At 39.1% G+C, this 15,263-nt stretch overlaps 1 protein-coding gene and 1 long non-coding RNA gene across 9 annotated transcripts in view; one reads left to right on the top strand and one right to left on the bottom strand.

The window, feature by feature from the left end:
* Positions 1-15,263, bottom strand: part of RAPGEF2 (Rap guanine nucleotide exchange factor 2) — a 195,349-nt gene that overhangs the window by 121,276 nt on the left and 58,810 nt on the right. For all 8 annotated transcript variants that reach the window (XM_064148732.1, XM_064148730.1, XM_064148736.1 and 5 more), the window contains 2 exons: positions 3,834-3,904; positions 943-999 (listed from right to left, as the gene is read on the bottom strand). In XM_064148732.1, coding sequence (XP_064004802.1) covers positions 943-999; positions 3,834-3,904 — 128 coding nt within the window. The remainder of the gene's footprint in view (positions 1-942; positions 1,000-3,833; positions 3,905-15,263) is intronic.
* LOC135178446 (uncharacterized) lies at positions 8,869-11,143 on the top strand. The gene is made up of 3 exons (XR_010303534.1): positions 8,869-8,958; positions 9,104-9,184; positions 9,991-11,143. It is a non-coding gene; the product is annotated as an uncharacterized LOC135178446 (long non-coding RNA).

The following is a 15,263-nucleotide window of genomic DNA, read 5'->3' as shown; positions in this document are numbered from 1 at the left end:
CGGTTCCTAGTAACTTTTGCCTGCCTTCAATATATGCATAACCAGCACCTTTAAATTCATCCAGCATATAATTCAAGCTTAAACAGTTAGAATGAGCTCTACTGGTTCTAAACAAAAATTCTAGCACATAGGGTGGATGTAGAACAACTGCTACAAAATGGACAGATCACCAGCACTATGGTCACTGGCAAATTATAGCCTGCAAAATGAATAACGATTATACTGGTCTAATTAAAATCTATCCACCTATAGATTTTGATCTTGTGCATTTCCCATACATAGCTGATTACTGGGTTTGATTAGACATTAACTTTGCTGAATGGTCAAAGGTTAGCACTGAAGTTTGTTCAATCACATCTTCCTCAGGGTCAATATAGGAAAAATTATACATGTGAAAGAAGGCATACAAGCTGCATTATTTATACGCTTAAAACTTTCAACTCAGAAAAACCTTTAAAAGTCCAATTTTAGAGGCAAAACCTGAAAATTCTGATTGTTTCAATGAGTTGCTGGCATAAACAAAGCAACTGTGATCCTCAGATCTACACTATAAATTTGAGTTGACATTAGACCACATCCCTCCTAATTATAAGCTGTATTAAATGTGTCCATTTGGCACCTGTCACAACAAGCTGATCACTGCTACTTTGGCAAAACTGAAGACTATGACAACTTACTCTAATTTGAAGACAACCCACATCCCCTAATTCTATATAATCTTACTGCTTACAAAAACTAATACAACACATCACCAAGAAAGAGTCACTCTTAGCTCCCTCACTGGCACCAGTAAATTTCTCCACCGCTTGACAATGAAAATTGAGTGCCTGATACATTTATAGGCTGTGAACTGGGCAAAGTTGTTGACGATAAATGCTCTTGATACAGTTTAAAATTAATTATTACTTTCAATATAATATGAAAGGAAGTAGAAATACTCACTAATACAGAACTTCATTTGCTTCGTGTCTTTCATATCTAACCGTTTCACACATCAGTCTGAAAGAGAAGTAGTAGTTTTTATTATGATTTCTTTCAGTGTTACAAAGATTTCACTTCCTAAACAATAGTCAGCATTCCATGTTTGCCTTCACCACTTACAAAGACTAACCATCAATTTAAAGCTAAGATGATTTTTAATTTAAGAAAAAAAACTGTTAAGCCTATGCATCAAAGTTATTATTCCATTCAACATCAGATTTGACTTTAGGACACCAGATGTAATTGCTGCCATTAAAAAAAACCACTATAAAATTATAGCAACCTCACTTTATAAAGTGATCTGATAAAAGGAAGCAAGCTGCTTTATCAGGAAAATTCTGAATTTTAGAAATGGATGGAAATCTATGATACTTAACACTAATCAGAGACACCACAATAGAAAAGCTCCCATTTCAAAATTATGTTACAAGGTAAATCAGTGGTTCTCATTTTACTGTAACGGAGCAACTTACAAGTTACCGTGGGATTCTGATGCTGAAACCTCACAAGCCTCAAAATAGAATTTCATGCAGGAAAATCCTATGTCTAGAGGGCAGGATTAAAGCATTTTCACATTCTCTTTCTGTGTGACAAATGTGGCATAATAGACAGCAACTATAATAGTACTTATCATGTAAGCAATGCTAACTTGGTGTAAAAAAACCTAATGTGTCATTTCTGTTTACTGTCTAAAAGAAAGAGATCTTATAAACTACCCAGGATGGTAAGGGGGAGCGTGGTGATGGAAAGAAACAAATCCCACTGCCTCTCTCAGACTTTTGATGCCTCTGAAGGAAATTGCAAACACCAAGGCTATTTGACATACAGTCAGTCAAAGATTTGCCTAAGAGGCTCATGAGAACATTCAAATGAGGAACTGTGTTTACATTTGGGCAAGAAATTCTCATTCTTCACAGGATCAGTCACGAGAACCTCAATGCACCAACAACTGTCTCCTTTAGATGATATCCTAAGTGGACAAAAGCCCCATATAATTCCTGCTGAGGCAGAATGTCTCAAAAAAAAGAGAGGATCCAAGGCATGGAAGAGTTGGTTTGGGCCATTTCCCTTATAATTCAGGCTGCTACAGAAGATCTCAGCATTCATCTGTTTCAGGATTCTACTTATAAACTCAACCATCTAAGAAATAATGCTTTTTCTGTTCACAAGTGGCAGACTTACAGTGGTATCTTCATTTTTCATAGACTGTTAACAGAAAATAGAAATCTTAATTCTGTTTGATAATTTGTTTTAAAAACCAAACTGCACCACACCTATTTAAAAATCAAGTTTTGCTAACACAGCCTTTCCTCCAGCCCAGTATTTTGGATCTACTCTCTTGATCACCTTTGAGGACTTTCCTTCAAGAAGAGATCGTATCATTTAAATATTTTTTTTAATTGTGTATCAATTTCAGCTAATGAAAAATCTTCTGGCTTCCTGGCACAGCAAAATAAAACCCAAGAACTTTCTCAGGGAGCACTTGCTGATATAAAATCAGGTCTTGCCAGAATCCTTTACAAACAGCAAAAAGCTGCTCTCTGCTTCTACCTTCAGGATACTCACCTTCTCCCACTGATCCTCTGCTTTGAGAGGTAAGGGGAGAGCAAACATGAGGTTACTGGTGAGAATATACCAGAATAAAAGTCATTACTAGCAGTCATATTTGAAAGCTACTGCTTATCGACAGTATATGCCCTAACCAGCCTTAAACAATGCTGGGCAACTGGCCATCTAAGAGGAGGAGCTGCAGGAAATAGAATCGATTTAACAAGCAAGTTTTGTTCTTTTCTGAATGGGAAGTAAAGGAAGCACATTCTTTGGAAAGTCATGCAAGCTCACTGCTAGAACTGTCTTGAGTTTTACAGCTTTTAGCCTGTCATCAGGACAGTAATAGGGGAGAAAATGCCTCATATAGACAACAATCAAATGTCTTAAATTGAAAGAGTTAAAAATTACAGCAACCAAGTAATACAAGCTGCATGGCTTTCTCTAATAGTTAGGAAATTGAATTAGCTCTGGTGAGTGCTGGTGTCTAATTTTTGCTCAAAAACGATCTCTGTCTCCTTCCTACGTAAGTGTAATACATTCAGCATGAGATCATCAGCAAACCATAATGTAAGTTATTCACTACTAGAGGCTGTACTTAATACACTGAGTTTTAATGCATCTCAGAGGTTTCTGTGGTATCCCACTGACACAAGAAATGTTGTATCCTAAAGGATACCATAAAAGCTTTCTGTCCCTAATCTGCCAGAAGCCCAGCCTTTTCCATGTATGGTACTGTCAACAGAAGCTCTCTTCTAGGAATTCACTCTGCTGGGAGGGCAAGTTCCACACATTCCTCTGCAAGAAGCTCATTCTGCACAGGAAGCCAAGAAGCACACGTCAACATACCACATAACCATATGTGTGCACTTTGATCTTTGGAAACAATTTAACGTTGGTTCAACTTCAGCTATGCAAAACTTGATGTGCTAAAAATTTTCCATATAGTAGTGTTAACACAAAGCACTTCAACTGAATATGATCATGGCCACCTTTCAAAGTAGAACCACATCACTTTTATTGAGGACTAGAATTTGTACTCTTTATGTAATGTGTTTACTTCTAGTCTGAAAGTTTGAGAAAAAGACTAAACAAACATATCCATAATAGAAATCACAAGAAACAAATAGGCATAAACACGTGTGCATACAAGGAGAAAGTGCTAGGACGACAAAGAAGGGCAGAAATGGATGCCAAGGTAGCCAGCTTTTCAGTTTCAGAAAGCTACACAGAAGCAGTGTAGAGTTCTCAAATGTACTGTCTCTTTGCTTTGTTACACATTAACACGTGTGTTTTCATCATACCTTAGCTGATGCTCTCTCAGATTAGACAAGGCTTCCATGCCATGTAAATAGGAATACACGATCTCCAAATCCTACAAACATAAGGAAAATATTATTAGTATTCTCTATTTCATTCAAGATGTTAAAATCCTGGGTTTCTAAAGAACCTGGAACTCTCTTAGAAGCAGCAGGAATATGTGAAAAAAACACATTTACAAGAGATTAAAAGGCAAGTTGCCAAAACATGCACCCTAACATGGGGAAGATTGATGATATGCCCACAGTGGAAAACACAAACACAGAAACCTTTCCGCTGTTGCTGTCACTACTTATGTCCAGGAAACAAGTCTGACCCAGAACTCCAGTGAGCTAACTTTTCAACAACTACTGTTCTGCTTTCCAGGGGCAAGGTATCTAAAAACTTCAATTCATTTTGTAATATGAACTCATGGAAATTGGTATTTTCATGCTTAGGGGAAACAAAACTATCCAAAAAAACCCCAACAGTACAGAAATATTTATAGAACTGCATCCTCTTCCAATGCAAGGGAAATCAAAAGCTTTCACAAGAAAAAGGTTGGCACAAGGTAATTAAAAAGAAGATACAGGCATCATAAATACAATCCTAGTTACATAGCCAAGTATTGCATCCAACCATGGTGGACCTCCAATATCCAGTTTAATAAACATTAATAAAGATATGAAAACGCTACCCATGACTGAAACTTCTTAAGACACAACCATGGAAAACACTAATGTCAGTCTAGAGGATTTGCTAAAGTTGCATTTCAAATCATTAGTACACCTAAAAGAAAGCTTCGGTGTAGCACCCAATTTCTAGGATTATTTAAATTGGGCTCATGGATTTGATGCTGTTTCATGATCCATTTTTTAAGGGTGCTTGTTAAGAGACAACGTATGATCTGCAATTCAATGAAAATCAGAGCAGTGGCTCACTACCGCTTATTGAGGCTGACAAAGCTGGAATAAACTAATGCCTGTAACACTTGTGAGTTACTCTAGGAAGATGTTCTCAAGTAATAAAATATACAAAAATCATACATTTATTAAAGATTTAGTTACTGGAAAATATCTGCATACTTAAATTTGGCCAGAATACAGAAAAACTTCAGTTTTTGGACAGTGGAAGAATACTAGATGTGGTATTTGGACAGAGACATTAGGACTAAAAGCTGCACAGAGAAGGTAAATATATTGAACTGAATGTAAGCAAGAAAAATTAAAATCTAAGTGCAGAAATGCTCCTGTGCTTGTTTAAGCCACCATACATATCAAAAAATCTCAGTGGTTAAGACTTAAATAGATGTCTCAAAAAGAATGTCTTTGTCCCACACTGAAAAAAAGCAAATACTCGGTTTTGAAAAAGTGGAAGAAACACACAAACCAAAATCCTCTGATTTCACTTCTATTCCCTTGCCTCCTAGAGTTTTTGGTCCTTCTGTGAGGAGCACAGGAGACATCAAGGACAAAAGTAATTATGTACAGCGTGGAATGAAGGGATCTTGGACATAGAAGGCTTTGAAAAGAAAACAGAGCAGTTACTAGTTTACTTTAATACTACTAAGGTGAAAGGACGTCTGCCAGTCAGCGATCTGCTAGCTTGCCAGACACGCTGGGGGTGAGTGGAGGCTCCTGAGCCCTGTGCTGGTAGGGGGTAAGATACAAGTCTGGCACTGCCTGTGGCACCACTGCCACTCACCCGGACAGGCCAGAGCCTGGAGCTGCCATGGGGGGCTGGGAGTGCACCACTGAGGACCAGGTGCCCACAGTAGTGGATTACAGGAAAAAGAGCTGAGCCAGAATGTACTGCTGTAATTCATTTCCAGCAAGGCTTTGTAACAACAAGCAGAGGCAGCACAGGAGGAGACTAATCTTCTGTCACCAGCTTGCACTGAGGTTTCTCTCAAGTGGCAGAGACTTTATCTGCAGCAAAGGATTCACGGATTAACGAAGGACTATTAAAGATGCTATCTTAGAGGGATCCACAGACCTCCAAGTGGAAAGGCATGGTAAAAGGGACCCATCGACTTTTGCTTTCCTGAACTGCTGGGTGAAACAAACCTAATGATCAACCACACAGTGTACAAAGCCGTGAAGAACACAGGTTACATCCCTAGAGAAATGCAACTGATTCAAAGCAGGGAAAAGGCATGAAATGAAGGGAGTCATTCTGACCAGTTTCACAACCATCAGACAGTATAAATTCAGTGACCACTTTTCAAAACGTAAATAATCCCAGCTTCAAAACACACTGGTCAAATATTTGCCAATGCAACATCCCATATGTCCTTATATCAGGACCTCTATATGGAGTTCCTTGCATAAAAAAGCCACACACACCCTAAAAACCACTTCTGCAAGTCACTTATAGAGAGAAGTGAAAAAGAGCATGGCTAAGAAGGAAAAAAAAAAAAAAAACAAACCAAAACCACACACCAACACTTAACTATCTGTCCCATTAAGGTTTCTGGCTTCAGCAACAGAAGGACACAGAATTAAAGGGGAGGAGGTGTGGAGGGGGTGTTTCATATGCAAAAAAAGTAGCAAGAAAGCAGGCCACTGCTCCAGGCAGTTGGGTCCTATCAGAGGAAGTAGTTGTTATAACACTGCAGCTGATGTGCACTGGCATTAAAATCACAGCTGTTTGAGAAGTGTGCTGTAGCCCGTTCTGTGCGCACCTCTCCAGAGGGTGACTATCAGGAAACAGCACCCTCTAGCACCCAAAGTTTGGCATTGAAATCAAGTATCATCCCCTTCCAACTAAGCTCTCCATAATACTGCAAGGTACAGCAAACTACAATAGAGGCAAAAGAAAATATTTTCATATGCTGTTAGTAGACATTGCACACTTCCAGTCAGCAATTCCTACAGCATTTAAAGAGTAGGAAAGCCACTTGGGAAAAAAATCATGTTATTGTCATTAAGTCACCAGATTTTCATTTAGCTCAAAAACTCTGCACTATGCTTTACTTACTTAGCAAACACACTCATTATCAAACGTAAATAGCTGTTTCGGCTTCCTAAGGAGAAAGTGAATGCATGGAACGCAAGAGTCTTCCAGAAATATTTGTGTTAAGGGTGGCAAAACCCAACAGATTCCTTAGAGCAATGATTTAGTAAAAGCCATTTCTCAAAAATAACACACACAAACGTAGGCAACGGTAGATACGAAAGTTTATTTCTATATTCTATACACTTGACAAAAAAGCCCAAAAGTTCATTCTCAAGAAGAGAACTTTGTCTTTCAAGGACATAGCTGCCTGTGCGATTTACGCTAGCTAATTAAGCAAATCTTCAAGCAGCAACTGAATTCAACCCCACTGGGGCTCAGACAAACGTTTTTGCTAGCTCGTAGTGTCTTTGAAAGTTGCCTCTAATCCGCAAAGTATATAAAGCCGTGCAGGTAAGAGCAGCGGTCGGAAGCTTTTGGTGACACGTATTCGAATTACCACAGGGTGGCAGACTGAGCCACCAAAACCTCAGAGGAAGTCATGTACATGGTTTCGCCCTTAAATTGTTTAAGTATACATTCGTAACAGTGTATAGAAAGGCAAAATGAGCAGCGCTAATCAACACCACTACAGGACAGACTACTTAGACAAACGCACAGATATTCTTGAAGGTCTCTTCCAACCTGGTTGCTTCTATGATTCTATAAATCATTAGCTATCCGTTTTCTAGTTCTGTTCAGCCAGCAGAAATGAAAACTAAAATAGAAGAGTGAAGAAGCATCAATAAAGCAACACAAAGGCTCAGCGGCTGCTCGATACAAAAATCAAGCTCTACACAAAAAGAGCTGGCCACAGCTTGTTAATAAAACCGCCCAAACACAACTCCCATCTAAATGGAAATTTGAAAACAGACAATTGGAGGCAAAGCACACATTAGCATGGCACTTAAAGTATGCTTTCATTTAAACAAAGGCCAAAAGAGTGAACCCTAATCTACGTTTACATTTGTACTAGCGCAAAAAGTCATGCGCTTGAGTTGCTGTGCGAGGGGCAGATGAAATTCGTTTAACTCGGTGTTACTTCTTCATTTGTTTCCACAGTGTCAGCTGGCTCGGTTTAAAGTTCTGATTGTGCTTCGACAGAAAACAGAGAGGCTCCAGTTTTAACACAACTCAACTTCTACTTCAACTGCAGAAATACATCGGCTCACAACCTTATCTCTACTGCCCGTTTTAATAAAAATCTGCAAGTCTTTATTTACTCTCAGACTTTTCCATTTCATTCGTGCTTCAAACATATTTGGTAATGCAGTTTACACAAACCAGACAAGCTTAAAACAGAACACTGGCCCTAAATTCATACTAGCTTAATGAAGAAGTTGCTACTTCACTGAAGTGACAGAGACGTGAAAATTTGCAAGTTTAGACTGATAAAGATAAATCTTCTGGTGTCAGTCCTGGTTTGTATTAAGGTGTGAAACAACAAGAGCAACTTGACTGCTCATCACTGTTAAAAAAGTGAAATGCTGACCTGAAAAATTCATTGCTCTCTTACTGACCAAAAATTCATTCAGTTCTGTGAAATGGAAAGCAGGCACGGAGAAGCTTTCATCTCATCACAGTTTGATTTACTTTACATTAAAGCATAAAAATAAAATGCAATTCCTTTTTGCTGTCGCAGAGGATGGGGAAAATGGATCTTTCAAGGTACCTAATTTTCACCTTAGGCTCAAGATCATCTGCCTGTTAAGTGTACAACATGTATCGAAAGGCTAATCTTTGTTAAAATAACCCATTTTCAGCTGACGTTCAGCCAGCGAGGCTCTGAAGGGTGGGCACACTTGCTCCCCATTGCACCGGCAGCGCCTGACCCCACCCCAAGTCCAGGTTTCACAGTTGTGAAAATGGTAGGTCCCACCCAGTCCCTCCCCACTGCACTCCTGCTACCTCCCTGGCCTCAGGAGGAGCACCCGCCCACAAGGACCGAACTTCAAGCAGCACCAGATCCATGGGGTCCAGCGTTCCAGATCCATGGGGTCCAGCGTTCCAGATCCATGGGGTCCAGCGTTCCAGATCCATGGGGTCCAGCGTTCCAGATCCATGGGGTCCAGCGTTCCAGATCCATGGGGTCCAGCGTTGGGGTCACAGAGGCAACAGCTCTCGTGGCAGGGAGACGTAATAAAACTATTTTACACCATGGCTGACAAGCCAAGGGTGGGGGGAGGGTGTGTGGAAATAAAGATTTTGTTTTAACCCAGTATTGCTGATACTGAAATTCCTGCCACACACACAGAAACGAAGTATTCGTCTTCACCCCCAGATTCCTGGGGCAGGAAGGAGGGGGAAGAACAAACAACAACCACAACCCAAGCATACAGCTGTTGTGCAACAGCACGCCCAGGTAAGTATGCTCTTCTCAGTAAACCATACCAAGACTAATTTGTTGAAGAGATTAAGTATTTGACATATAGTACATTTTTCTTTACATTCTTTTTCTTACATCAGTGCCTTCATAATGGGAGGGGGGCCTGCCACACAGAAATCCTGATTGAATTCAACTGTTTATACTACAATTTAAGGTATATTACTATTTTAACTTCATTATAAAGCTTCTGCAGTACATTTCTGCAAGCTATTCTTCTGTAGAGATCTGTTGCTTAAAAAACCCCTTTAAATCTAAAGCTATAGGAAACAATTTGACTTGAAGAATTGTAAGCTACACAGATATAAATGAAATACTTAAGTGACATTATATATGTCAAGTTGTCCAAACTGATACTTTGGTAAATTAAATGCCATGGGCCATATTTTAAAGATGAATACAGATTATGTAATTAACTTTGGTAAATTTACTTGAAACAACTATTTCCTTTATATCAGACTATTCTGAAGTACATAAAAAATAATAAGCTAACAAAGACTAACACAAGTTCATTCCTGAATGTAGAACAAAACTACTAATTCCTAATATGTTCAGTTTCTAAAGTACAGTCTAGGGTGCAAAGTCTGGCCTACCAGTTTTGCATTCCCTTTAGTCAAACTTGGCATTCTTAATATTGGAAGTCTGATTCTTAAACCAGAAAATCTACAAATTCAGGTGACAATGGCTTTTTCAATGATCTCACAACAGGCTTGAAGATGTTCCTATCTCCTTTTCATCAGTCATTTTTAGCACAGTATCAGAGCCCATTTGCCCTTCTCTTGCAGAATCCGGTTTTCCTACAAGAACAAGCCAGACCTGTCCATTCAATCCAGCACAGCACAGCCCTCCCCTACCTAAGAAGCAGCATTATCAGCTCCCAGACAAGCTACAAGCTCAGAAGCTCAACATTCATAACAAATTCAAAGAGACTCAGTTCAGCAGAGTTGCTCTGCTAAACAGCATCACTCGCATCACTCTTCCGTTATCCTTTCTCCCTTTTCTTACACTTGGCACAGGAAAAATTAAACAAGTGAAAGGATGGCAAGCAAGAACAAGTAATGTTGAAGATGGGTGGGGAACAAAGACAAGGGCACTGGGAACAAGACCACTGTCTGAGTAGCATTGCTGTCCCCAGTTTGCTACTCACTAGCTTGGTCTACCTTTCCATTATTGTCTTGGAGAGCTGCAGTTTTTAGAAACAGGCAATAATGAGAGTCTGAAACTGAGGAGTGTCTAAAAATAACTTTTCTTCTTACCCAACAAACAAGCGACTGGGGTTTAAAGGCAACTTTTGCATTTAAAAGTCTGTTAGAGACATTAAATGCCAAGCTACTTATCTTAATTGTAGCCAAACATATTAGAGGCCACAAAAGTTCTGAAAAAAAAATAAATCACCTGTATGAATTTGTCTTAACTAATATGGCATTGTATTTCAGGAAATTCATAACAAAACAGCAGCCAGGCATGACTAAGCTTGGGAATCAGCCCTCGTAAGGAGGACAGTTTACAGGTCAAAGTCAACCCAAGTCTTCACTTCCTCTGCTTCAGCTATGCAGTAGGAAAGGAACATGGAAATTGCATTGACCTTGTTGACACAAAAAAATAATGCTATTTTTAGCTCCACTGTGGGGAGGGTGGGGACATATTTTCTGGGTTAAGGGTGGATTTTTTAAACTGGATTAGAAACAGGAGGAAGAGGCAATTTTAATCTGGAACTGAAGTACCTACACATGAAGCTAATCAGGAACAACTCCAAATCCTCATGAAGAAAAAAGGAGAAGTCCCATCTTCCTGGTTTGTCTTAGCTGTGAATTGTCCCAGTATAGAATCAAAATATGCTTCCCCAAAGAGTTCGACTGCATTACTGCCTTAAAGACAGAGGCTGGAGAAATATCATAGGACCCCAATAAAACAGTTGTAGAGAAATAACATTTCAATGGGACACTTAATGCAATCAGCCTTCCTGGGTTCAAATATAATTTGTTTTGTGAATTTTCTTCTTTTCTTCACTTTGAAGTGAATGAGCTTCTCTCAAAGGACAAATTTCACTACATGTTATTTTTGAAGTTTAGATTTTTTTTTTTTTGTCTAACAGGAGGTGGGTTAAAAACCTCTATTTCCATGTAGTGCCTCACAGATTTGTGTTTAGTAGTATAAACAGGCCTTGGTTTTCAACCTTGCCAGCAGAATCTGCTCAAACATGTAAAAATTAGTTGGAAGGTTCAACGACCCACCCATCACAAACAGACTTTTAACACTGGCTCAAGATTAGTACAATCAATTCAATGTATCCTGCTGGTCATAAAGCTTTTAGCAGAATAAAGAAATTAAGACATTCGTGATTATAATCATCCCATAAGATGATGATAAATGCAGAAAGGGTAGAAGGGAAATTAAAGCCTGCCATCTCGGAGAACTCAGAGAACAAACTAACAAGCATGGAAAATTACAGGGTAGCACCACGCGATTTTTTTCCTGCTTTTCAGACTCTCAGAAGTCAGACAATTAAATGCTTAACACAAAAGCCTAAGTTCTGTAGTCAAAAATCCAAATGTTGGTCACATGTCCAAATGCAAACACAATGGTTTCTCTACAAAAGATCTCTCCTACTGACTACACAGTCCATAATTACAAAAGGCACTTCAGTATTCACCATTAAAATCATGTAATTGTCTTCTGTGTCTTTTCACTATTTATTGCCAACAGTTGGAAGCTTGCATTAAAACTGTTCTATCCATTTTCATATTCATTGCACAAATATTTTTTTGTTACAGAGTTCCTAGAGGTTTTTCTTTTTTGGTAATGTTAAGGAGACACTCAATTTTTTGAGACACTCTGTTACTTGTCCCACATTTTCTGTTAGCTATAGGAAGTAAGACTCAATAGTCTACTAAATATAAAACAATTTTGCACTAACAAATATGTCAGCTACTTAAATACAGTGGGATTTATTGAACTACTTGTAGCAGAGATGAGTTTCACGTAAGTCCACCCATACACAGAAGACTGTGGCAATTGGCAGCTTTAAAGTAACAAAGTTTGTTTAAATTAAAAAATAAAATAAACAGGAACAAAGAAGCAAACAGGAAAAATGTAGTGACAGACAAGTGTCCCAGAGTAAACAGCCATAAAGTAGCTTCTAGTTGGCACCAAGCTGTAATGATAAAAGGATCTCAGTCTAGAGAATGGCATTGCAAAGAGTAACCATGATGGCCAGGCCTGGAAAAGGAAACCACAATATATCAGGTAGGACTGTCTACTAAAAATAGGGTTACAAGTTAGCTGTGATTAGAGCACTCCCCAAGAGCTGTCAGAGCAAGATGAAGATGCAACAGATACTTTTGCTGACAGAAGGTTGGGTTGTTTTAAACTGCTTAATTAATCTACAATCAAAGTAGTCAGGATTCATATCTGTGACACCAGTTTAAACACAAGGACTAAGTCTAGGCAATCCAGTTATAACCAAGCCAAGCAAACAAATTGCCCGGAAGGAAGCACATCACCCCAGACTTAGTCTAGATGAAATCTTAATGTGATTTTCCTTGCAGTGGACAAGAACAACCAAACTTAATTTCTGTGAAGCCTAGGTCCTAGTACTTCAACATTTTAGCCAAGTGGCAACTGGTATTACTTCTTTAAATGTATCACTAAAGAGGTTGTGATCATTAAAAAAATCCCAACCATGTGCATTTTGTAGTACACTGGTATTCACAGTATACCAGGCCTGTTAAATGGGGCAAGTATTCCAAATCCTAAGCAAGTAAAGAGCTGTCATTTGACAGCTGATCTGTGATGACTGGTCACATAAAGTCTCAAAGCTTCCCATTACAATAAATTTAGAAAGCTTGTTTAACAACCTAAGATGGCAGTGTTGTTTGGCTGATGATGAGGTATCCCAGTAAGCCATCTTTGCACAGTTGCCTGGGATCACCTGTCTGCATCTAAAGCTATAACGGTTTCAACTGCTCATATTTCATCTTGGGTATACTGATCTACACCTTGCTGTTACAACAAGACCTTGGGATAGACCTCCATGTGCTGGTAGGACTGAGAAGTCCATCACTGACACAGGGGGGTCAGCACTGCCCCAACTGCTAAAAAAACACACGGCACAAAACAAACTAAATAAAGAAATAAACCACACCAAAACCAATCCAGAAACTCAAATCTCACACTTCACTTGAGAAAAATCAGTTGCAAAGCACAGTTCAGTCCCATCCAGCAACATGTTCATTTCCAGAATCATCTAGACTATCACGACCACTTCCACTTTATAAAAGAGAGTTTTCTGGAAGCCTCTTGATGCCAGGGAAACCCTAACTGCCACCTCCAGAGATTACATGTTGCAAATGGCCACCACCAGCAGCTTAGGGCTGAGCCAGTAAGAAGCTCTATGCTGCAGATCACTGGCTTATTACCATGACAACTCACATCCAGAAACAAAAGAAACCAGCATGCTTTGGAAATTCTGCTCTGCCAGAACATGCAACAGAAATATCTCGGTAGTACTATAATCAACGGCAAATACAGTGAGTTATTTTCTGTGGCTGGCCAACAACCATTTTGTATTGCTGGCTTACAACCAACCAAAGCAAAAACACACACACACAAAACAAAACAAAAATGAAGTTTTTCTTTCAAAGCACAGAGACAACAGTGGATATTTGCTGAAGTTAGACTGTACCATTCTCGTTTGGTTTGGACAGTTCTAGCCTTAAGAAAAATTGTGTTGCTCAGTCTTTTTATATTTATTATATATATATATATAAAGCAGGTATAAAAGCATGAGGGAGTAAAAAAAAAATATATATATACACTACAACTGATATGAAAACATTTATACCCCACTATGTCTTCTTTACTCACGGTGTTTAAAGAAGGCTTTAAGATTCATTTAGACTGATACAATTTTCTCTACCTGTAAACATTGCAAACGGAACTTGGGAGTTGTATGTTCTTAAAAGCTTTGTCATTTGGTTTCATGTTTTAGAAGATGACAGCAAACAATCATGTTCATTCATTTTTTTTTTTGAGTAGTTCAATTAACAGCAGCATATTTCAGAACACTTCTTCCAACAGGTATCAATTCTACTTGAAGCAGTAGGTCACATGAAAAAGCATCCCTGAAGTACAGTATACTGAAGTACACAATTGCATGTCAAGTTAATCCTCACCACAAAATTATTCTTGAAAGCTGCTGGTGGTCACATCCTTCCAAAGCTGGGATTACACTTCTGTGCAAAGGAGGCAAACATTAGAAAAATCCTCAAGTACTTCCCACAGGATAATCTCCAAACCTGAATTTGTTAGCTGTGGTATTTCCTGTAACAGAAGCCACATTTAATCATGTCAAATGTTTATCCTTCAGGATTTTTTTCCTTCTGATAAGTAATGGCAGTATTCCAAAATGGACCCAAGTTTTGTGTTGTTATTCAGTTTGGGAGGTTTTTATTTGTGGTTTGGTTTAATATCACTTGGAGATTAATTAATTTACATATCCCAAATAGTTTTGCACTACTTTGATCCGGCTTGAGCAGTTTTGTACTTTTAGAGGCAGAACACCAACCACTTGAAAATTTTGATGTTAAATGGGTAACCACCATAGAGGTCAAGCATCTGTACAGTTACAATAGCAGTGAAGCATGGCCTCTCATGTCATTACTTTGCAACCAAAATGCAGCTGTAAGTACCATAAATTATGGGAAAAAACCAAACAGCCTTCCATTGCCAAATGAGTTGTATTTACTCTCAGGTACTAGGAGAGCACGTGACACATCAGTGAGCTAAGCTCACTTGCCAAAGCTGCCCCCTCTCTGACTCAGGCTAGTGCTCTGACCCTTTAATGGTCCAAATCCAATGAGCAGAGGTCATGCACACATACAACCTACAGCCAACTGACATAAGACTGCCCCTGTGTGAAGGGCACACCAGACCACTCTGGCTTGGCAGCAAAGGCAGGTGGATGAGCTGAGTTCAGCCCACCTGCTCTGCTTCTGCTTATTAAGATGAAGTGATGCAAAGCAGGTTCAGCTGATGCAGTGGATCACTGCCCTTTACA

Source organism: Pogoniulus pusillus, chromosome 9 (genome assembly GCF_015220805.1).
Source record: "Pogoniulus pusillus isolate bPogPus1 chromosome 9, bPogPus1.pri, whole genome shotgun sequence".
In the NCBI taxonomy this organism is placed as follows: Eukaryota; Metazoa; Chordata; class Aves; order Piciformes; family Lybiidae; genus Pogoniulus; species Pogoniulus pusillus.
Note: the sequence above shows the minus strand (reverse complement) of the source record. Positions and strands in the feature narration are given on the sequence as shown.